This window comes from Coturnix japonica, chromosome 19 (genome assembly GCF_001577835.2).
Source record: "Coturnix japonica isolate 7356 chromosome 19, Coturnix japonica 2.1, whole genome shotgun sequence".
In the NCBI taxonomy this organism is placed as follows: Eukaryota; Metazoa; Chordata; class Aves; order Galliformes; family Phasianidae; genus Coturnix; species Coturnix japonica.
The window spans coordinates 6852052-6874541 of record NC_029534.1 but is presented as its reverse complement, the minus strand read 5'-3'; the positions used below and the strand labels follow the sequence as shown (position 1 = coordinate 6874541).

Genomic DNA, 22490 nt, shown 5'->3' with positions numbered 1-22490 from the left:
CAAAAGCATTCCAGGTTCATTTTGTGGGTTAAGACAAATGCCAGTATATTTAATGTAACTGTTACTGCAAAGTTGTATTTCCCATTAGTAACAGGATTTCTGTATCAGCAGAGGGCAAGTCCATATAATACAATATTCAATTCCTATCATCTAGAAATCTGTCCAGCACCATGTCATTGTTTATCAACTCTAAAATGAAAATTAGAGCACTGACATTCATGAGGAACAGAGGGAGGGAATACATGGCACGATGCACCGCGGGGCACTGCAGGATGGCTTCTGTCACAGGAAAAACCTGAAGGAACAAAAAACATTCCCAAGCTCACTCAGGAAGAACGTTCTCCTTCTCTGGGGGTTCCACAATCCTCAAGCAGCAGTCTGCAAACTCCACAAACAGTGGCTCCTGCATGTATTTCTTCATAAGAGCACTTTTATCTTCTGCTTGGTCAATGGTCAGCAGCAGCTGCCTGAGATGTGGGTTCAGCAGCAAGCCTCTCAGTTCTTCTGATTCTCCTTTAAAGAAAAGGAGAAAAGATAATGAGTGCCGTTTTGCCCTAAAGTCCTGCAGTAAAGGATTTGGTTTCTGTTAAGGAAGGCAGTTTAGCCCTGAAACCCGAAAGGGCAGAAACAAGCACAGTTACAGCACTGATCACAAACTAAATCCTCTCCTGTTTTTATGCATTCCCTTTACTCCTCAAGTCATTATTAGGGTCAGGGTCCCAATGCAGCAGGCACAGCCGAGCCTCTGGAGCTCACAGCACTGGGACACAGCTCTGACACCGCGTTTGGGCAGTGCTGTGTGGAGCGGGGGTTTCGACCCCAAGATCCCTGTGGGTCCCCTCCAGCTGGGGCTCTTCTCGCTCGTCCCCACTTCGCGGCTCGCTGCGAGCCCTTCAGGTTTGAGTCTCCCTCGGTGTCTCCCGCTGCCCCCCGGTCCCGGCTCACCCAGCAGCCGCAGCTTCTGCATAGGGACGCGGTCCTGCTCGTCCTCCTCCGTCAGGATGTCCGACACCGACCACTCGCTGTCCGCGGTCAGGTCGCGCTGCGCTTCCCGTTCGTCCCCCGGCGGTTCCCTCTGCGGTACACATCGCTCTGCACGGATAAGGCCCGTCACAGCCGCCCGGCCATGCCCATCCACCCCACAGCACCTCCCGCTCACACACACTCACCTCTGTGCGCCTTGCAGCACGGCACGGAGCAGCTGCGGGATGAGAGCCGCCATTAGGCCGGCAGGTCTCCTCCGAGAGGCGGCCCCCGAGCCCTCCACCCCCCACCCGGCCCCGCTCCCCCCAGCCCCGCCGCCCCCTCCCTCCCTGTGCTCACTATGCGGCAGCGCAGCGCGGACAGCGATACTTGGCGGCTCCGTCCGCCCCGCACACCCCGCAGCGCCGCGCAGCCCGCATGGCCGACACGCTCCGCCCCTCCCAGGCCTGGCAGCAGAACGACGAGCGGGGCAGGGCCCGGAGCCGGAACAGCGGCTGTGGGAGGGGAGAAGGGAGGGGATCAGGGGAGGGTCGGGATTAAAATATCACCGAATCGTTCTGGATGGAAAGGAGCGCTAAGATCAGCGAGTCCGACCGGCGACCCATCCCCCCCATGATCACTGAGCACGTCCATAGATACACTCATAGAACTAACAGCGATGTGATCTCTCCCAGAGCTCTGTGGGGTAAAGAACTGCAAGAAAGAGGGTTTATGGCAAAGATGTAAAATAGTGAGTACGTGGTTTGTTAAGGTAACAGTGCCTCCCTGCTGCACCAGCGGGCAGGGGCTCTCACACAAACCCCATTCCTCACACCCACTGCGGAGCAGCTCCTCCAAACACGATTTAACAGCAGAACGATGAGCGAGAATCACTTGGGTCTATTGGCCATCGCCTCCAGGTCTGTCACTAAGAAGAGAGAGAACAAACTGGGCCGTTGAGACCTTCTAGACAACATCTCCGTGTCATTCAGTACACAGCATTCATTTACCCCAGGATCTGACCCGTTCATTAACCAACAGCCATTCCCTCTGCGGACAGAGGGGAGACCTTTTCCTTCTACAAAACACGCGGTCCTGAGATTTTTATTACATTTTGCACCGTGACTACAATTCTGATCGTGAAACCTCCATTGGGGTTCCCTCCTAAATCACATCCAACATCAACAGGCACAATACAGGAGCGTGCTGCTGCTCACAGGGACATGGAACGGGGTCACAGAGCTCTCACAGAAACACAACACTACACACTGCAGGTACACTGACAACAGAAACACGGCGCTGAATGCCCCTTATTGGGGCATGATTCATCAAATACTAAAACATACATGCCGCAAATGAGAAAGTAACATTACATTTCCCCCTATGCAACCGAACATTTTCCAAAAAACCTCACAAAACAAGAGGCAAAGACCATAAATCCGAGCAGCAAAGAAAACACGTCAGAAGCGAATTTCCAAACTCGAAGCAAACACAGCTGATGGAGTAAAATCGGTTCCAGCCCGAACGGTCTCCATCCTCCACCCGGACACAGCGCAGCTCACAGCCGCGCTCACCCCGAGCAGCCCCGCATGGCGGCCCGGAGCTGTCCCCCCGCGGGTGCTGAAGCGCCGCAACCAGCGGAGGGTTCGAGCATCTGCCCTGGAAGCAGAAAAGAGTCCGGAGCGCAGGGACGGACTGATTAGATGTTCGCGATGGTGCAGGCTTGGAGACGTTTACCAGAAAGGCATTTCAGAGATTTGAGTTTAGCCCCTATGGTTTTGGTTTTCAGTGTATATATGATAGGGTTTCCCAAACAGTTCATGGTTATCAGCATAGCTGTGCAGTTTCGGAAGATGTAGACGCTTGGGTAGAGGTCAGCGGGGCATTGGTGGTTTATTGCATCAAAGATGACTCCTGCAAAAAGAGGAGCATAGGACACCAATGCCAGGAGCCATATAAAAATACTAGTTCTGGCAACCTGGATTTCAGCTGATTTGTAGGTACCGATAGCTTGTCCACACGCTTTCATTCTCAGCTTTCTTTTCCTCAGGATCAGAATGATTCCAAGGTAGGTGAACAGAGGAACAATAAAAGCCGCCACAACATTGGGAGTGGTGATGAAGATGAGGTAGTCAACACAAAACGGACCGTAAAGGACTGAGACATTTTTTCCTGTGTGCAAGCAGTTCCACCCCATCAATGGCAAGCAGCCCAGAAAGAAAGCAAGGACCCAGTTAATTAAAACTACAGCTATGGAATGGCTTCTAGCAACCCTGAACCTTGTCTTAATACTTTCAGCCACAGCCAGGTAGCGTTCAATTCCAATGCTTACCAAGTTATAGATGGTGGATAAAATAGATGTAGTATATAAGGCATAAGGTGCAAGCATATCCTTGGATCCAAAGATTGTGTCATCAGGTTTGGTGATGAACAGCATTGAAATCCAAAAACCAGAAAAACTTGTGAAGAGATCAGAAAAAGCCAAGTTGCAGAAGAGGATAGAAATGGGCTTGTGCAGATCCTTCGTTGCCTTTCTGGTGATGATGGCTGTGCAGTTGAAGATCACAGATGCTATGTTAATGGTCAGCTGAGGGATGCCCAGTGCAAGTACTAAATTACGACTCCAAATTTCCGTATGGTTAGCAGAACAGTTTGAGTATCCATTCATGGTGGAAAACCCTAGATTCAGTTGGTAACCATTTGCTTTAAACATCTCATATTCTGTAAGTGACTGTAACTACTCAAGTGTTACTGTCACCTTGTTTTTCAATCAAAACGCAAATCTTCAAACACAGCTTCTATTGGCACACCATCATCATGACAGTGGATTAATCTTTAACCACTTGTGTTTTTAAATATTTGGGTTACCAACTCAGAGCACTTCAGTTGCTAGGATAGCTAAAATTGGAAAACACATTTACTACTATAGAACCGACCTGCTTAAAGCAACCTTTATCAAGAACAAAACTTGGTGCTGGCATTTAAAGATCTCCAATTTTAATCCCTCTAATTGCCCCTACTCAGACTGCACACAAGTAATGGACAATATTGCTAACATTATGCTGGAGATTCCTTATCTCTGTCACTAATCTAGCCACATAACTTGCAATTCTATTCTTAGAAATATTACTCTGTAAAATAATGTAAGATCCCTCTTAACACAGACTCCTCCAGTTTTATGTACTTAATAATCCCTTAAAGTACAGTTTTAAATCTTGACTGGAGGATAACAGAATCAAGTTGTTTACTGTCTCTTGCTTGCAATTACAAACCAATGAGACAGTTGGTGGCTGTTTTTCTAAATATGGTCAGATCGTATCTACAGAGCAAACCCCAACCTAGAAAGCAAAATGGTGTGATCAACAGCAGCACTACAAAGGTGATCACAAAAAGGGAGGAGGTTCCATCTTCAAAGTAGCTCCTGTGCTTGGGCCTACAGAAATATCTCAGTACTGAGCATTTGAGTAGTCAGAAGTCCTCAGATTACACCTAAAATCATCTGTATTTTCTTTCTCTTGTATAAATCAGAGGTACTGGTTGATGTAGGAAAATGACAGGCATCTATGCTGATAGCATCGCAATGGGATATTTTGTGTTCCTTTTTTTTAAGACTTGTACATTAACAAAACAACACAATATTACTGTATCTTTCTGTGTCTTTTTAAATGTAAACGATTTATGAGAACTAAGTTTTAAATACGTGAGTAGAAAAAATATTCCTTAGACATATATTTAACATTGTCGGCCAGCAGAGGGCACTACTGTAACAATTAGTTTACAGCGGGGAATACGGCAATTCGGAACGCTGGAGCAGTTCGGGTGAGAAGTGCTCCGAGTATCATTATAAATAGAGCAGTAAGTACGCCCGTGTATCATTATAAATAACGTGGATATAGTTTTTCTGCTCAGGAGCGGCTGCTTTTGTTTCCTAATGCTCGATGTGGCGCACCTCTATGATACTCCCGTGTTTTATTTGAGGTACCTAAATGCAGAGAGACCTCTCCAACACGTTCTAGCTCTTACTGGCACCCAATTGCAATTGAGCAGTGAATTTCTGCAAGCTTTCCCTTGGTGAAAGCATCTAAGCGAAGCCATGTCACTTACAAAGTTAGTCCAAACTAATTTGCAAGGCTCCACTTCAGAGTTGTTGTTGTTGTAGTTGGTTTGTTAGAGTGTTTTTTATGTTTCTATGTGTGTTCCTTCCCCACTCTTTGCTGATATTCTAACAAAAGACTGACTTTATTAGTAACGATTTTATACTATGACATTTACAAAGCAACTCAGCTAATGCTTTCCACGCTCAGTGCTGCTATCTGTCCAGCATAGCAGCAAGTTCAGCTCTCATACTGTAAATCTGTGAACTACCTGATAGCTCTGACAGAACGTACAGTGTAATAAATCTCTGCAAAGCTGATGGGCTTAAAAAGGAAAGCAATCTTTTTTCTGTTGAAGTTTATGAACAGACTATATGGTTGGTGTGCAATTCGTACTATAAAATTACTGTCTATTAGAAATGCTTTGCACAGGTAAGTAAAATATTACAGACAGTCATAAGGAAGTCCAAAGAAAGATTATATAGAAATGAGGGCTGAGAACTGATTCACCAAGTCTGCTGATTTATTGATATCCTATGATCTATTCTCAAATGTCACAGCAAAGCATTCTCTGTGACATCCCTCATACAGATTTGGCAGCCACACCCTTGGTATGAGGTTGCTGCTGAGCAAGGACTCTGTTATTTATGTCACCTTCTCAGTGCCAGCACCACAAGTCAGCAGCAAATGCAGCAGCAGGTAATGTCCAGCATGGATGTCAGAGGACACCAGATCAATTTGCATCCTGATCTCTTCTGATTACTTTTTTCTGTGACTCTGTGAACTGGATTGGGGACTGAGGGCTGTGATGAACAGCAAGCTAGCCACGAAGGATGACATCTTCAAAAATCTTTCAAAAACATCCTAGTTACTTAGAAATACATACGCATGAAATTGGGCTCCAAAATGCCCTAAATCCCTCAAGATGCTCCTTGAAATGTCTCTAGTTTAAGTCATCAGTGTTCAAAGATGAAACACTGAATGAGGTCAGAATGTAATTAAAAATAATACTGAGAAATATAAACGGCTCTTAACAAAACGCTTTGTAATCTCAATTTCCTAATAGAACTGCATAAAATTAGTACAACGTTACTAGATTAAGGAAGACAGTATTATTATGGAAATAACTTTTAGTCTGCTTCAATGTAAAGCAAACAAGCAAACAAAAGAACCCCATAGATCTGTACATCTCAACTCTAATAAAGTCTGACTTCTTGTAAGAATAGATGAAAAGTAGTTTCAACTGAAAGCAAACACTCTGTGAAGTTGAAGGCGACTGTGTTACCAAACCTGCACGTAAAACAATGTCCACTCAAGGTGATTCTTATCACATATTCTGGGAACTTCATAATCTTATTATACTTACACCCACAACACACCTGTGAGGAAGGAGTATTATCACATTTTACAAATTATTTACATAAGATCACATGGAAGAATGGCATGGAGAGAAGTAAATCTAGGCTAAAACTTTAGACACGGGCTGTACCTTATTGTTAGCAGGTATTTGATTAATATTTACCTTGATTTCACCCTCCCCACTGCTCCTGTTATAATTGTTTTCCAATTTCTTTATCTGAATATCCAAATTGCTATTGTTTTGTTATTTGTTATGAATGAGACATGGCATTACTTTACTTTGCCAAAAGGATCCCAGCAATAATGCACTTTTCTTACTGATGCCTCCTTTTACCATAGAATCTGTAAGTCTGATAGTAACTAGCCTCAGATTATTCCTGTGTAGAAGACATTACTGAAGATGCTGACAATGCTGAAGAGAAAGAGACATTATAAGACTTGAATTTTTAAGGACCATTCACTTAAAGCAGCCATTCTGGAAAAATCTATCTTCATACAACTGAGTTTGTGGTCTCAGAAATACCCAGAACCTGCAGTGTCTGGGCTTCATCAGGAACCGCTGGTGTTTGGCAGCCCTCAGAATAACAGGTCCCACCTGAGACATGCCAAAGGAGATTTCAGAACAGGAAATTAAGTTCCGAAGCTGAGACTAGTTCAGCACAGTAACCCTTGGACAACATACACTTCCACCCTAGCACTGTGCAAAGGCAATTCTCTTTATGCTGATAATGCCCTGAGAATTCAGAGTTATACCTGAAACTACAGCAGAAAAAGCTGCATCCATGATGAAAATGAGAACTTCATAGCACAATCACACTACAGCTGATCTGGTACTACCTTCATTTTTCCAGTTTCTTTCCTGCCACAAATCCAGACTCTGCTTCCATGCCTGACGCAGCCAACCTTCTTGGTTGTGAAGTGCAACAGTTTGACCTTCACCTGAACTGCCCCTGCACTTCAACATCACACTTCACTAAGCTGCAGACATCACAGAACCTGGCTTCAAAATGGCTAGAGAAATGCAAGCTGGCTGAGTAATGTGGCAGACTGATTTCTGATTGCCATGACATCCAGCAAAGCTTTGAGACAAGAATATCCACCGCAAGTAAGGAACATTCAGGAAAGGGAGTAATACAAAGAAGAAGCCTGTTTATCCAATTTATGTTTTAATTTACGTGGATTAAAGTCTTCCTTTTGGGGGAGGGAGACAGAAATGGTATGTATGATCTCCTTCCAAGATTCAGCTGAGAAGTTTTCAAAACAGAAGAGTATTTGCTCTTCCCCTACCCGCACTCTGAGGAATTTCTGCATTCAAAAGTTCTGTGTTTCTGATGTCCCAGCTCTGCTTTCATGGCCCTCACCATGAACAAAAAGCGAAGACAACCATCAGGTTTGAATGTTTCAGGTCTGATTAACAATGTTAACTGTACCACACAAAATACTGGCAAGGACATCCCCACAACTCCCTCCCCGCTTCTCTCTTATGAGTGAAGCATATAGCATAGTTGTTTCCTTCCACAACAACATCTTATCTCTAAGTGGCATCTGATTGCTGAACTGAACACCTAAAGAAGAAACTTTGGGAGAAGAACTCCCAAAGAAATGAATTCTTTGACAGAAGAATTCCCTACGAGAATAAAAACCTCTTAGGGAAGAACCTCCCCCAGGCCCTGCTTGCTACAAAGCTTCCTGGCTTTTTCCCATCTCCTGTGGTGACTGGATGAGCTCCTGAGATCAACATCTGAACTACGAGTCATGCTGGAAACCCAGTGGTGACTAATTCTCTCTTGCTTTCTACAAAGACTCTTTGCTTTTATTTCCTATCTCTTTTCTATCACCCGACTTCCCTTCCCCATTTCCCTAAACAACTGTAGATAATAAGCTGGTTGGGCTAACATTTAACCCACTGATCTCACCTAAAAGAACCTCCTCTCCCCCCTATAAACTGAAGTGAGACAGACTCATGTCAGTCTCACCTACACAAGCCTTACATCTTCCTTTTAAGTGTACGTTCATTCAGCCCAGCTCCCCAGCACAAAAATTAGTGCCACTGTCTTGATTTTGGACATAGATTCAGCTCCAACCTGCTCTCATCCTGTTCTCTGTGCTGCCGGGTACAGAGGAACTGCAATCATTCGCCTGGGAGGCCATGAACAGCTCTAGACTTCCTTTCTGCAGCACATGGTAGGGTCATTTGGCTCAGACATATGTAAGCTTCATTAGATGTCACGTCAGTCCCTCCGAATGTCCTGTGAAGCCTTCTTGGTAGTAGCAGGCTAAGGTTGGATCTCACGCATTTCATAACGCAGACTGAGGGAAATAACTAAAAAACTTTGCTGTTGTACTCCACAACGAAGATACAAACTAAGTGCAGTTTTCACTGTTCTTAATGTTCCCTTCTGCTCTTATCTATCCTGTAGCTATGGACACAGCTGCAAACGTAATGCCTGAAAAAAATAACCTTGAGATTTATGAATCCTGCAAAACTTTGGCTCTTTGCTCCTCTAACGCAGATCCTTATATGCATTTAGGTCCAACATCCAATGACCTTTACAGAAAGCCCACCTGCACTGCAATGCCTTCAAAAAATATTTGTAGGTGCAAAGATGCCAGAGAGAACTGATAACAAAGCACCGGTCGGGTAAGTTTGGTTAGATAAAAAGATTATGCCAGTCCTCATTATTTAGATTGTAAACTTCATATGGTTAGAGAATATATTTCACTGAGTTTAAACATACTTTCTAGCACAAATAAACATGACTGCAGTTCAAATTATTACCACTTAAATAATGAGAAGCTGGAATCCTGAATTTCAAGAACAAAGTTTTTAACCCTTGGATATTTCAGCCCTAATCAGAGTGTTTCTAAGAAGTTCTTAGCTTCCAGAAAGATAAACACAAGTAACGTTAAAAAATCTTTATCAAAGAGATTTGATTAAACTCTCTGACTGAAGACCACTCACGGGACACGAAAACAGAGAAGCCCAAGAGTAAAACATCTCATACGTGCCCTTGAAGGCAGGCACCTGGCACTGCCATGTTCATGGCCCCGCTTCACTCTACGTGCTCAGCATGCACCTTGCTTAGATAGCTCCACAGAGATTGCTGAACTAGGAAGTTCAAAAATGCAATGAATTCCCTTATTGTTCTTATCACTGCAGTAACTATTTATCTTAGCACCACGTGTTAAGCAAATCATTGTCTGTTCATGTTTTAATCTATCGAATCCAAGACGGAAAAACACTACCCAGCAAATCTTCATTGTTGGAATGTTATTTATAGCTATCTTTTTTATGAATAAAGACCTGCTCATAAGTCAGCTGTCAGATTTCCCATTGTTATTACAGTCCTGATCCCATGTGACCCCAATATAACACCACAGTGGCCTTGCCCTTCACCTGAGAGCTCACAGCTTTTGGTAAAGGCATAAAGCTCTGCAGTGATCAGTCAACAAAATGCCACACCACAACCTTTACACCCCTTCCTGGAGAGGCACTGAGTCAAGCATCTCACTCTCCTTGCACTCAACGCAGGATTTGGGTAGTACACCCATGGAGCATTGGGAAGAACGGGAGAATTTGTATTCCCTGATTTGTGAGTCCCTGATTCCCTGTGAGTCCCAAATGAAAAATAGAAAATAGATGTATAACAGAAACTACAGAACAAAAAGTAGCAGTGCCACTCTTGTGTACACACCTTTGTTTGTTGAACATAAAGCCTGAATTGCACTGAATCAGACACTTGGAATTAAAGCACTCAGATAGGAAGGAAAAGAGGACAGAAAAAAAGATACACTAGATATAGTATAACAGAGTACATATAGCATCTAGTATATATATCCATACCCATTTATATATAAAGGAACATTAAGAAAAATACAAAGGAAAAGAAAAGCATGGTCTCTATTAATCCACTAAAAGCAAAATTACACATAAGAAAAGTGCTGGCATGCCACCTACTAAACCTTTCCTGTTACTGCACACAGAAATCCCATCCTGTAGTTTCACCAACCTGCAGTTTGAAGGGTTGCTGTGTGACGTTGGAGTGGGGGTGATTTCTTTGGAGACAGAACACTGATGTTAATGCATAAATTCACAATTAGTCTGAAAGTCACGTGGTCTGTCAGAGAAAAAGCTACCGGTAAATAAAAATGTACCATTTCAGTAATAGGTTACTAGATGTGCATAGGTTGCAAAGTCTCAGCTATTCACTGCAGGATACTTGATTATTTAGTGCTGGAAAGTCTCTATTCCTTTTGCCATTCATTCTGGAGAAATGAATAAATTTAGGCAGACCATGAGTAGAGTAAATCTGGGGAAATTACAAGGGGGAGGAGTTCACCTTCCTGGCTATGGCTTTCAGGTCTGTCCAGGACTACTTACTCCAGTATAAAACTGAGAGCAGAAATATGATCACATACTAAGAAGTCTAATCAATTCTGGTTTCAACACTGAGCCTATTTAAAATAGATAATGGAATTGCTGTTCCTTGTTCTGTTCTCTCTGCACATTCTCAAGACAGAGGCAGTAGGTAAGTCCTTGTCTGTTATTTCTAACCCCATATACCAAGGTTACTCTTATTTATAATTTGTTTCTGAGCTTTGAAGCTTACAAGGCAAACTCTCTACTTCTTCTATATGAAAAATGAATAATGTCCTATTTATTTCTCTGCCTTTTTCATTTGTGGGAAAATACTGAATACAGATTTCTCTCATGAATGGATGAGTGTTGATTTTTTCTTTCACCTTTAGAAATTCTAGTTACTTTCCTCCTCCAAGAAAAATCAATGGGGTTTGGTTTGATCTCTGTGGTTATTTGTATGCACATACGAAAAATTAACAAACAAGTAAAATAATTTTGACCATATAAAACTTCAAATAGCTTATTTTACATTTCTACTCATATTGCTTTGTCATTTATAAGATTAAATTCTTATAGTTGCCAACTGAGAAAGAACAATATGTCTTTTGCTGCATTAGCCCAGCAGATCCATCTATTTCTGCACTCAGTGCACTATGTACATAAGTGCACTGTGCACTTACAATGACTAGATTAAATAGTGATCTATAATTAGTATTGAATAAAGGAGAAGATATTTTTATGCTTCTATTAAATCAGCAGCGCTATAACATTGAATAAATACCCCTTCCTATGTAAATATCAGCACACAGTCTTAAAATTAAAAATAAACACTGCAGTCCTTAACGTAATGAAGGGTCTATTGTTTGCACTAAAATAGACAGGACTGCATTAAGGGGAAAAAAAAGAGATACAATATTATCAGAGGTATCAGAGGGAAGCACTGCACCGAAAGCCTATTAAAGAGACATGGTTTTAAAGCAGCTCAAGATTCAGTTTCCAGACTTAAAGTCACAGAGGCTTCAGGTACTCAGTGCCTTGGGCACTGCATAAGCACTGGGGTAATAGTGGTGTTCCCCACATTTTATTTCTCTGTTCTAAATGCTCCATAACCATGACTCAGTAGGTTGCCTTTTCCAGATCCATACCTTGCAGTTCAAACATCTCCTCCCTCCTTCAGCCTGTATTTTGTAGCTCTTTTGTCTCCGGAAGCTCCCCGATTAGGTACAGGTACAAAAAAGCCCAAAGAACCTTTGCTCTTCCAAAGTCTACAACTATTTGCTTGATAGAAATCTATTACTGATTAATTAATATTTTGCTAAATGTACTGTTCTGTTAAGGACAGTTATTACAGAATCTTAGAAGAGCACTTACAAAACCCATATAGGCATTATAAAATTAACATTAGCAATTAGTGTTTAAGCAGAAGGAATTAACACAGGGAATGCATGCAATATGCTTTGTTCTTTTTTTCCCCCCACAAACCGTTACAATTTCCACTCTTTCCTGAATGAACAATTAATGACACAGCCGTTAATGCTCAAAAAACTTGCTCTTTTCTCACCTTCCTTTCCAAATACTTTCATGAGTTAGAAGCTTCACAGGGTACATTGTACCACTTAATGGTACCTTTAATGTACCATTAAAGGCTGGACATTTTAAGAAGCCATGACTTTTTGAGCATCTGCCTAAATAATATTTTTATGCATCTTTTCTTTTTTTCTTCCTGCTCTTGCCACTTTTCAGAACTACCTTGAGAGTTACCCCCTTATCAATCCATTTAGCATACATGCACCAGGCTGTTTTCCTAATATAGGCAGCCTCAAAACTCACCATCCTTACATAGCCAATGTTAATAGTTGCTAGTATGTAAGTTGCTTTCAAACTTGATCTCTCTTAGTATCTTTGTGTGGAAATCACTTTTTGAAAAATACCTATTGCTAACAGCCCTTACAGGACTTCACAGAGTAGCAAACCTCATTATCCCTATACTATAGAATGGAAACTGCAGCGTATTGGTGTAGCCACCTGCCTAGAGACCAGCCAGCACCAGGAAGAGAAGCCATCTATCAGCATCTCTTTCACTGATTAACATGCATCTCAGCACATTGGTCTTGGCACCGAGGCACCTCAAATGGCTTGCTTGATTCCCCTGAGAGATCAATGACCCTCTGGAACTGCTGTTAGATAAATAGAAGTGAAGCAATCTGCAATATTACATCAGAAACTTTCCAAACCTTTTGAGAGAGAGGTTTTACTAAAGGTACATTCAGTCTAGCACCATTCAGAGGACAACAATTATAGTGGACAGTAAAACATTTCCATCTAGAAGGTTGGTACTGGTGTTAGAGCCAGCTTCACACATCACTGAAAAATAAGCTTCTTTATGAGGAATGGAATGGACCCTGACATTGTGTCAAACAAGTTACCTTGGCTATCTCAGTACAGACATTTGATCTCGAGTTATGACTGTTATACTGGATATGTTTCTCAGGGCTTCCTTCTCTCCTTTTTTCATGGAATCATTCAAACTGCCAAAATATTATTGGTGCCTTAACTGTGAATACCTACCATAGTCTGTATTTATCAGTGTATGCCATCATTGCCAGATCCACTGTATGCAAGAAGAAAGAGGAGGTCACATTTAGCAAGTCACTGAATGTGCACTCAGAGCAAGAGACACCCACTGATACTGCTCTGCACTCCTCCCTCTCTACACAGCTAGATCAACTGTACAAGCAGCCTTTAGAAGGCAGAGATTTTTCTAGCTCTGTCATTGTGATTAACCAATAACAGCACTAAGTGCCCAGTATCTTCAGAACTGAAAAAATTACTAACAAATTTTTCCATTAAATACAGGTTTAATTACATTTTAGCACTATAGAAGGGACTGTTACTGCCAACAGAGGTGCAGCTCAGGATAAGATGAGCCACTGTCACATTCACTGTGGGTTTCACATTTGGGTTATAACTAAAGGGGTTTTATGGATGTGAGAAGAATAGACAGTGGATGACTAAGGATGCAAATCCTGTAATCTTAGAGTGCACTTATTTCCTTCTACAGTTTATGACAGAGGTGCAAAGAGGTATGGCATTGTAACAACTGCTTTCTCATTCTCTCAGCAGAAGACAGAAAAGCACTTGTGCCAGAGCAGCATATGAGATAGAGTGGCTCTTGGTTTAGCTGTAACAGCCTATTTTATTTTGGGGAGACAGGGAACCAAGCTCAGCAGGCAAAGAAACAACACTGCATATTGCTGGAGGACTCCTGAAAGGCAGTTAGAAGGCATTAGAGCCATATACAGAATGAAATTTGAAATGCTTTTAACTTTATTCATTTCTGTAGGCAGCCAGCTATAGCATCCAAATATACCCACATTACACATAAGAATCAATTATGTCAGAACAAGAATGCTTTGATTCTCTTCACATTAATCTATGGGTGAAGTTGTTCAAGAGTATGCACTGTTTAGTCACATCTTGTTGCAATTTAAATTCACCTGCAGATCCTGACTTTCACTTTAAGAATTACACGTGTAAGTTCATAAGATCAGCTCTGCTGACTCTGCTGCGCATGAAACCAAAACCTGCCCCTTGGCCCCATGCATGACTGAACTGCTGAGCAGCGACTGCATGTAGCATGTAGCTATGAATGACTGCCCAGGTGACATGAATCGTGCTTTGTCGTATTTGTGTTGTGCCTAAGACAGTAGGAGTTGATGTAGCAGACAGATATTTTGCTACGTTGGTGCATCCAAGGGCATCACAGCTCCAAGCTCAGAAGCCATTGGTCACCAGATAGCAGCCTGTTTCTGGTGACATGTAATGAGCGGGCAGTTTTCAGTACACACAGTGGACCCAGTCACATCATCAATGCTCAATTTAAAGATCACCTTGAGCAGGGTGAGTACACCATGTTGTTATTAATTTGTATGAACTCACTGTTCAGCTGATCCTCATACAAAATGGCAATATGCTGCATCACTTTGTCCTTCTCAGCATTCAAGCCAGGTTCGTTCATGCTGCTACTCACTTCAGCTCTGTGGGAAAGAAAGGAACATCATAGAAGACATACACAAGAGGTATTCACAGGTGACAAGTGACATTACTTCAGCTTATAAATTATTTTTCTGTATCCTACAGCAAGAAGTATTGGATTAACCTTTAAAAGATGTACATTGTGCAGTTAGTCAAACTACTAACACCTAGCTGCAGATCAGTCAGCACATATTCAGCATGGAACATTACAAGAAGGGCTGTAAAGCCAGACTGTAATTTGTTTGAATCAGATTTTAAAAATACTCAAAGAGATATTGCTTGAATTTTCTTTGGCACTGCTCTGCTGCAAACAAAGCAAAGCAAACCTCCCCACAGAAGCTGTCACCTTAGTCCTGGATACTCTATTCTTGTTAAAAGTCAGCTTCCTTTTTTGATACAGCAGATTTATAAGCACGTATATATGAGACAGAAGTTACAACAGTATCACAGGTCAGAGCTAAAATTACCTTCCTCACTATGTGACACAAAGGAAGCCATTTACAAGTATTTATAGAGTAAACTTAGAACCTCTCAATCTCTATAATCCTCTTCAGCTTGTTCGTGTTACAGACTTCATTGAGCATGTGATTTATGTATACATGTGCAAGTTATAAACACCATGCTCAAATCAGACATAGTCCCCTCCTTACCATAATAGAGTTTATCTTTGAGTCTAAAAGTCCCTGAAATGGACTGAAAAGCAATACATACACATATGCATAGATGTCTAACATTATGAAAAATAGAATTTCCATGTATAAGTGGATAGAAGAGAGATGAACGATTACTAGCATTTGTTTTAACAAGGCTAGAGATACACACGTGTAAACATTTGCAACTGATTCTGCCTGTCAAAGTAGTTGATGAGGACTTCCTGAAAATGAGTAATACCTAAAAACATATACAAAGACAGATGTATACATGCTTCGTTTGTGTTTAGCAACTCATTAATTAGAAAGACAGACTCAGATTTCCCTCACATTTAAACTGCTTGCTTTTTTTGTACTAAAGATAATACGTTTCTCAAAGCCAGCTAAAAATAGAACTGCCCCAACACAAACCAGTGCTAAAAATATACTGCGTACAAAACCAGCACTTGTAGTTTTCATGGAAAAGGCCAGCCCTCCCTCGGCTGCAGTGCCTGCGGTTGCAGCAGGCTGCAGGGATGAGCCTGAATCAGGCGGACACACTGAGCTGCAGCATTCAGGGCAGGCTGGGCTCGCTGCGAGGCAGGAGAGCAGCGGGAGCGCTATCAGCTGAGCATCTCAAGAACAAGGGATTGTCAGGGGACACTGCTGAAAGAGGGTGACAAGATCTTAAGGGGCAAACAAAGGAGTCAGTCAGTGAAAGAGAGAGAGGAGGGATTTTAAAGAGCGACAGAGGTGGTATTCTTACTGCCTCGGTACTTCGGCTGTTAGTGGCATAAAGGTTATTTCAAGAGATTAAATATGTTTCATAGAAACAGCTAGCAGTCAGTTGATTATTACATTTCCAAGCACTTTATTCAAAGGTTAAAAATGGTCAAATTAGCTTTCTTCTGGAGATGGGAAAATTAAAAGGGCAATTTTCAGCTAATCAGCCTCACTGCAGCCAGAGACACAGGCTTCCAAGCAAGTCCAGGTGGGGCAGTACACAAGCAGGAACAAAGTAGGGAACTTCTATGGAATTCAGACAGGCTGACCATTGTCCAAAGAGCATAAGGGTCTTTTCCTAGATCACACAATGGCACATTAGCAAACTGCTAACGTTCTGGCTTCCAGCCAGAAGCACTGTCCTCTTCCACCCAGCTGCGTAAGTGAACAGAAGAGGGAGTTCTCAACTGAAGGAATTTTTTCCTCTGGCTTCCAAGCGAGGTTTGATAGCTAAAACAATCAAAAACATTTACAATAAAATGAAAACAATACGTAATTGTATTGTTTCGCAGATGTTTTTGTGCCAAGAAACAGCTTCGGTCAGGAAATCAGTTGTAAATTTGACAAGGAAGAAGCAGAGATAAGTAGAGCTGCTTACTTGCCAAGAGAGACTCCCTAAATTTAACCAGCTGTGAAGGAAGAGGCCTTCAGCCCAGTTCAGCCCTGCTGGAAACTAAAACTCGGTGAAGTGGCGAAGTCAGGGTAACACTTCTTATATGGTGCATTGTAACATAAGTTGAGAGTCCATAATGCAGAGCAAGAGCCAGACATGGATGATAACATAGCAATTTAAAGTCTAAGTGTACAGGTGTATGTGTACCGAGTATGTACACTGAATCACATTACTTCCAATGGCAACAACAGTATGAAAGTCTCAAATCAATGTCAATAAGGCAAGGAGCTGCTGGGAATCCTAGTTAGTATCTAATGCTGTCCTAAGCATGGATGCTCATGGCTTAACTCACAAGCTAATGAAAACTATGAGAATAATCTCTAACATCCTACAGAGCCGCTGATATTATAGCAATGGCTTGAAGCAGAAAGGTGAAGGGCAGGTTGTCATGGGATGGGACAAAGGATGGATGCAGCAAGAACAGGAATTGCAGATTATGAAGGAACTATCTGAACGCCGTAAACACCAGGGAGGGAAAAGAATTGTTTAGGGTGGTTCAATGATATTTCTAGGAGTGATGGGATGCAGATAAGCAAGTGGAAAATGTAAGCTTTTAAACAGGAAACATTTCCTGACAGTGAAGTCTAATAGACTGTGGAAAAGTCTCCTGCAGGAAGTGGCAGGAGCCACCTAGACAATCAAAACTAGACTAGACAACATACCTCAGGGCATAATCATACCTCAGAGCACAGACAACCCACTGAATGTGACAAGTATCTTTCCTAATTGCTTCAGAAAGAAGGTCCGGGGGGAAAGAAGGACCATTGTAAATACAAGGCCCACAGACGTAGGGAAGAACCACATCTGATTCAAAGAAAATCCAGATACAAATTTTCCTTGTAAGTGACATGGAATACGGCAGTACGGCTTTTCCTGAGCCGTATCTATGCAAACATCCCGTTCTCTAATGGCACATTATTGCCAATGTCTCATTCACAAGAAACATTAATTCTTTGTTTGCTGCATTCTGCAGTGTTTAATTAGCTCATTGTTTAAGGTTTAACAGCTTTAAGGACCTTTTTCCTAAGAATTATTGAAATAATATTCCGTTCTATTTCCCTGATGCAATCCAGCTTTCTAAACCACAGCTGTGGTAACTATTTGACAGAAAGCAACTTGTTAGTTTGTAGACATTATGAGTTTTGTGAAAAGTCTGCAAGAATTAGATACTGGTTGTTTAGTGGAGGTTTCATTCAAGATGAGAAAGGAAGAATCCTCGTGGGTGCTGCATGTGAGGCATCAGTACCACCAGCGGGCTGGATTTATTTTAAGCCCTTTTTCCCTGCATTTTATTGTGCAGGTTGTGAGACTTTCAGTGTCCGTGTGTCAGCCCGTTAAGATGTGACTGAAACTCACAAGCATATTCGAGAGAACCTGCCAAACTCCTGCCAGCTGGTAATAAATTCAATGGTCAGTTGGACTCAGTCCCAGCAAAGCTTACCCCCATTTTATTCCTCTGACACAGACACAGGATCAGGACCACTGATAATACCATGTGATGGCAGTTATCTTTACTCAGTGCTTACCACAGTGGTCTTTGGTTTTCATCGTGCTGTGGTCACAACCCAAAAGCTCCATAGCCTGGCACCCAATGAACAGTGCACTGGCTGCACTTTCTCCTAGTGGTGAATCATACTGACTGTAAATTGTAATTTGCATTGCAGCAGTGCTGTGATGTCCAAGTCACAATCACACTCCCTTTGTGCAAGGCAGCATACAAACCCAGAACAGTAAACTCTGTTTCAAGAATTTACAGTAAATAAATCAAGTACCTCATATGACCTTGATTTTCACCTGACAACCTTCCTCTTTGGTATAACCCACATCCCAAAACGTCTGAGTCAAGTCTGTGCACACAGCCAGCCCTTCATGCTGCATACATCCTACTGCCTTTAAACATCTGCAACCAGATCATTCCCACATTACACCACTTTCTCCCCAGGTATATAAGTTGCATGGAAAGCCCACCCCGGTCCCAGAGTGCTGTGGCTGCATATGCAGATGCTTTAACAAGATACCCACTGAGCCAAAGCAGTTTCTAAAAATATCTGCAGCCATTTATCTATGCAAACTTTAATGCATTTGAAACATAATCAAGCATTGTGGAGCTTGGCTTACCTACTATTTGCTAAACGTAAATTGATTAAAATATTGGTTAAGGTGCCTGGTGACATTCTGTACCTGGAATGTTGGGTTCTGCTGTTTCCCATTGGAGATAAGGAATTGCTCAGCACTGCTGAAGGTCCGCCCACTGCCTTGTATTATGCAGGCCTGAAGAATTGCAGCAATCACTTTGAGAAGTGGCAGGTTTTAAAGCCAGGCTTTGTAGATGTTTAGAACTGTGCCAGAAGGTAACAATTTGTTTCAACAAAATTTTTGATAATTATGAAATACTGACAGGGTGACAATGCAGAACGCTGCTGTTCCAACAGTATTAATGTAGCAGTATTCTTTGCTTAGTTTTCCTCTTAATGTTAATAAACATTTGCTTACCTAGAATGAATCCATGTTATTTGTAGTTTTCAGCTTAATTTTTAGTGAGAAATGAACTATAACAATATCACTTTTTCAAGCTTAAATTCATTGCAATAACACTCCTCCAAGTCCCCCTCTGTGCTATTGAAGCTGGTCACATCTTGTATTGAGGTTCTTTGCATCACTTTTCCTAAATACATAATAGAAGGATGGCACTGTGATGTTATTGATGTGAAGTGTTAAAAGCAGTTATGAGCCTTCCAGCAGATGTATTACAAAAGGTCACAAATTATGGTAATTAGCAATCTAAGGATGTCGGATTCCAGAACAATTTCTATAAATTGATTAGGCTGATACTAATAATGATTAAAAGAGGTTTTGAATTGTTATTGATTAAAGTTAAATAGGCAAAGAGAACTATTTCCATTAAAATCCGTTTAAAATTCATTACTACCATAAATTACCATTGAAATATGGGGCTATAAACAAAAAAGCCCTTAATTTCCTGAGTAGATGAACTCGTAGTTAAATTACATCAGCTCCATCCCTTTGAATTCCACAATTTGCCTGCTAAAGGAAAAGGCTTCCCAGTGGAAAATTCTACAACCTTCTCTGTGGGATCACAGCTGAGTATCTTGTGCAACCCTGTGCAAAGAGAGTGAGGTAAGGCACCCTGAGTAAGTTAATTTCCTAGTAAATGAAACAATGACAAGTACAGATAAGACAATATTTACTTTAACACTACATCAATTCAGATGTAGAACCTTCCCTTAAGCCAAGGTTTCAAAACCAAATTGTTTACAACTGCAACTCATCCACAGGTCTACTATTTCACACCACCTTAGTTTTGCGATAGAGTATCAACAGGTGTAAACTAATTCATTTAGGACCAGAAGGAGATCTAAAAAAAGGACAGGGCTGCTATAATTTCCACGCTATCTTCTCAAGCATTTGATATTAGAACCCTATAACCTGGGTGTGTCTTCCATATTGCTAAGGAATGTCTAACAAGACGATAATGATTATCAACAAGCAAAGCACTCACCTTTTATCAGTCATTTATATATAAGAAACATGACATTTCTTATTCTAATAAGATTAAGCAGACCAAGCAGATGTCAAAACTTCATAGCCAGTCATAACCTCAGCACTCCCCAAGGACTGCAAGTTGCAAACCCATTTCACATCTGCTTTTGGAGGGGCAATTTTACAATGTTTCACTCATCTAATTTTGAATGTCTAATTGTATTATCTATTTATTTATTAGTTGGACACCATTGGTGCTATCTGTCACAGAAGAAAGAAGAGCCAACCTGTGAAGGTACTGCTTAACAATTTGTTTCTCTGGTTGCATTAGTGTTTGGACCCTTCTGCTTTGCAAAGGGCAGAATGCACACAGCTGCATTTAATGCCTCATGATCACACTACAAGTAAACAGAAGTGCTCAATACAGTGCCTAAAGAAGGGTGTTTTTAAAATGTCAGTACTTGCTCTATTCATTTTGTATCAGGCAACGATAATGCAAAAAATATACTGGAGAGGTACCATCCTGGCATCTTAGATACAGACATGCATTTAAATTCTTTAGGACAGAGCAATGAGAAACCCTAATCTTCTCCTTCCAGCTGCACCCTTTGTTTTACCAGCAGTACCCATGCTGGCTGTCTGCTCCCCTGCTCAACCCTGTGCCCAGCCCTGCCCTCCCCAGACCTGGCTGTGCTGGAAATAGAATTTCAAGCGCAACATCCCCATCACCACTACTGTTTTATTTATTTTTATTCTAGTCTCAACCAGCAAACCATAACAATAATAGACTTGTACTTCACAGCCATTTCTATGTTCACATTTTCCTATTTCAGTTAACACTCTTGAAGTATACTAACATTTCCTAGAACTACAACAACTATATGCTAAGAAAGCCCCTTTGTTAAACTCCCACTATCCAAAGACCTTTCTGTCTAAGATATTTCCCGATCCCCAAGCAGGCATGTGTTGGCTGTTGGGTGTTCTGCTTTTACCAAGGGCTTCAGACTACAGAAAAATCATATTTTCTTCATTTTTAAATAGACCCTCGACAGTGGCATAAAGTAGATGCCAAATGCAAAGGAAACAAACAGTCACCCATCAATATCGTCACCAAAAATGTCATTTATGACAAGAGCCTGACACCACTGCATTTTGAGGATTATGATGTGAAAGGGTCTTCAAAATGGAAAATAGAAAACAATGGACATACAGGCAAGTACTGTCAAATATGTTATAACAAAACTTATTTATGTCTTCACATTGTGTCTCCTTTCCCTCCTTCCATGTTCTCGGCAAGCTGTTACCTACCACTGCTGTCACTTAATGGAAAGAAAGAAGCCAGCACACTCCTATTTCAGAAACAAAACTTTCAGAAAACCTGAACTGAGGCTTTCTGAGAACTTTGTTGTCATTATCTAATTTCTGGATCCTGAACAGTCCTTGAGCATCTCAACAGGAATTTGATCTATGCATCCATACAGAACAAAGCTCGAGGCAGCCAGGGAGCCTCAAAGTCAAAGAGCTCCATCTAGAACCAAGTGGCAGGTGGGCACAGGGGTAACAGTCTTAGCAGAGGTATGTGAGATTTGCTGAATAATCTTATATCCTTCATCTCTGGGCTTGCCCCATCTAACACTTGTTCTGCATACAAAAGAATTCTGCTGAAGAATACAACCTGAGAAACTCATTCAACCAGCAGCTTGCCGTGTGTGTGTCCTGCTACATCTGTAAATAACCCTCACAGAAATCCTTTCAGACTTTTCCAAATGAGGAAGTAATACAATGTGGGGCTGTAGATCAGCAATTTACTGACTCAGTAAACAGTGAGTCTGTGAACAGTAACTCAATAAACCATAAACCCACAGACAGAAATTCAACATGGATTCGCTTTGTTCTTTTCAATCAAGGCAATAGCACCGATGATGCTTCAGCCATATTATGTGAACTTACTATTAATAAATGCAATGGGATGTAATTTTTAAAAAGTTATCCATAGGAATTCTTGAAATCTTAGCTGTGTCGTTTTAGTGGCCGATTTCTCAGAAGGGGAAGTTGTAAGTGTTAAAAACACTCCTTAATAAAAATGGAGATGT

The 22490-nt window shown here is 41.6% G+C and overlaps 2 protein-coding genes across 6 annotated transcripts in view; one reads left to right on the top strand and one right to left on the bottom strand.

The window, feature by feature from the left end:
* Nucleotides 1-8: 8 nt before the first annotated feature.
* On the bottom strand, nucleotides 9-10677 carry ZNHIT3 (zinc finger HIT-type containing 3). 4 transcript variants are annotated; one of them, XM_015880671.2, is made up of 4 exons: nucleotides 1324-3510; nucleotides 1170-1201; nucleotides 946-1092; nucleotides 9-513 (listed from the first exon to the last, which is right to left on the bottom strand). In XM_015880671.2, exons 1-4 carry the CDS (start codon nucleotides 1401-1403, stop codon nucleotides 323-325), a joined length of 450 nt encoding a protein of 149 aa, XP_015736157.1. In that variant the 5' UTR covers nucleotides 1404-3510; the 3' UTR covers nucleotides 9-322. The 4 variants fall into 4 exon arrangements, 2 of the variants coding, with proteins under 2 accessions (XP_015736157.1, XP_032304345.1); XM_032448454.1 differs by lacking the exons at nucleotides 1170-1201; nucleotides 1324-3510 and adding an exon at nucleotides 10427-10677; XR_004309324.1 differs by lacking the exons at nucleotides 9-513; nucleotides 1170-1201 and adding an exon at nucleotides 10427-10612 and having other exon boundaries at nucleotides 975-1092.
* Nucleotides 10678-10772: 95 nt separating this feature from the next.
* Nucleotides 10773-22490, top strand: part of CA4 (carbonic anhydrase 4) — a 17747-nt gene continuing 6029 nt past the window's right edge. For both annotated transcript variants that reach the window (XR_001558982.2, XM_015880672.2), the window contains exons 1-3: nucleotides 10773-10945; nucleotides 20639-20692; nucleotides 21439-21609. Coding sequence is in view for 1 of the 2 variants with exons in the window: in XM_015880672.2 (XP_015736158.1) it covers nucleotides 10888-10945; nucleotides 20639-20692; nucleotides 21439-21609 (283 nt within the window). In the remaining variant the exon portion in view is untranslated. The remainder of the gene's footprint in view (nucleotides 10946-20638; nucleotides 20693-21438; nucleotides 21610-22490) is intronic.

What these genes read in the sequence shown, in the direction of transcription:
- ZNHIT3 (XM_032448454.1), bottom strand. Translation starts at nt 10,574, where the DNA reads ATGGTACATTTTTATTTACCGGTAGCTTTTTCTCTGACAGACCACGTG. An exon ending in AGCAACCCTTCAAACTGCAG is followed by an intron (nt 1,093 to 10,426) that starts GTTGGTGAAACT and finishes TTATCCGTGCAG; the next exon opens with AGCGATGTGTACCGCAGAGG. An exon ending in GCAGAAGCTGCGGCTGCTGG is followed by an intron (nt 514 to 945) that starts GTGAGCCGGGAC and finishes TTTTCTTTAAAG; the next exon opens with GAGAATCAGAAGAACTGAGA.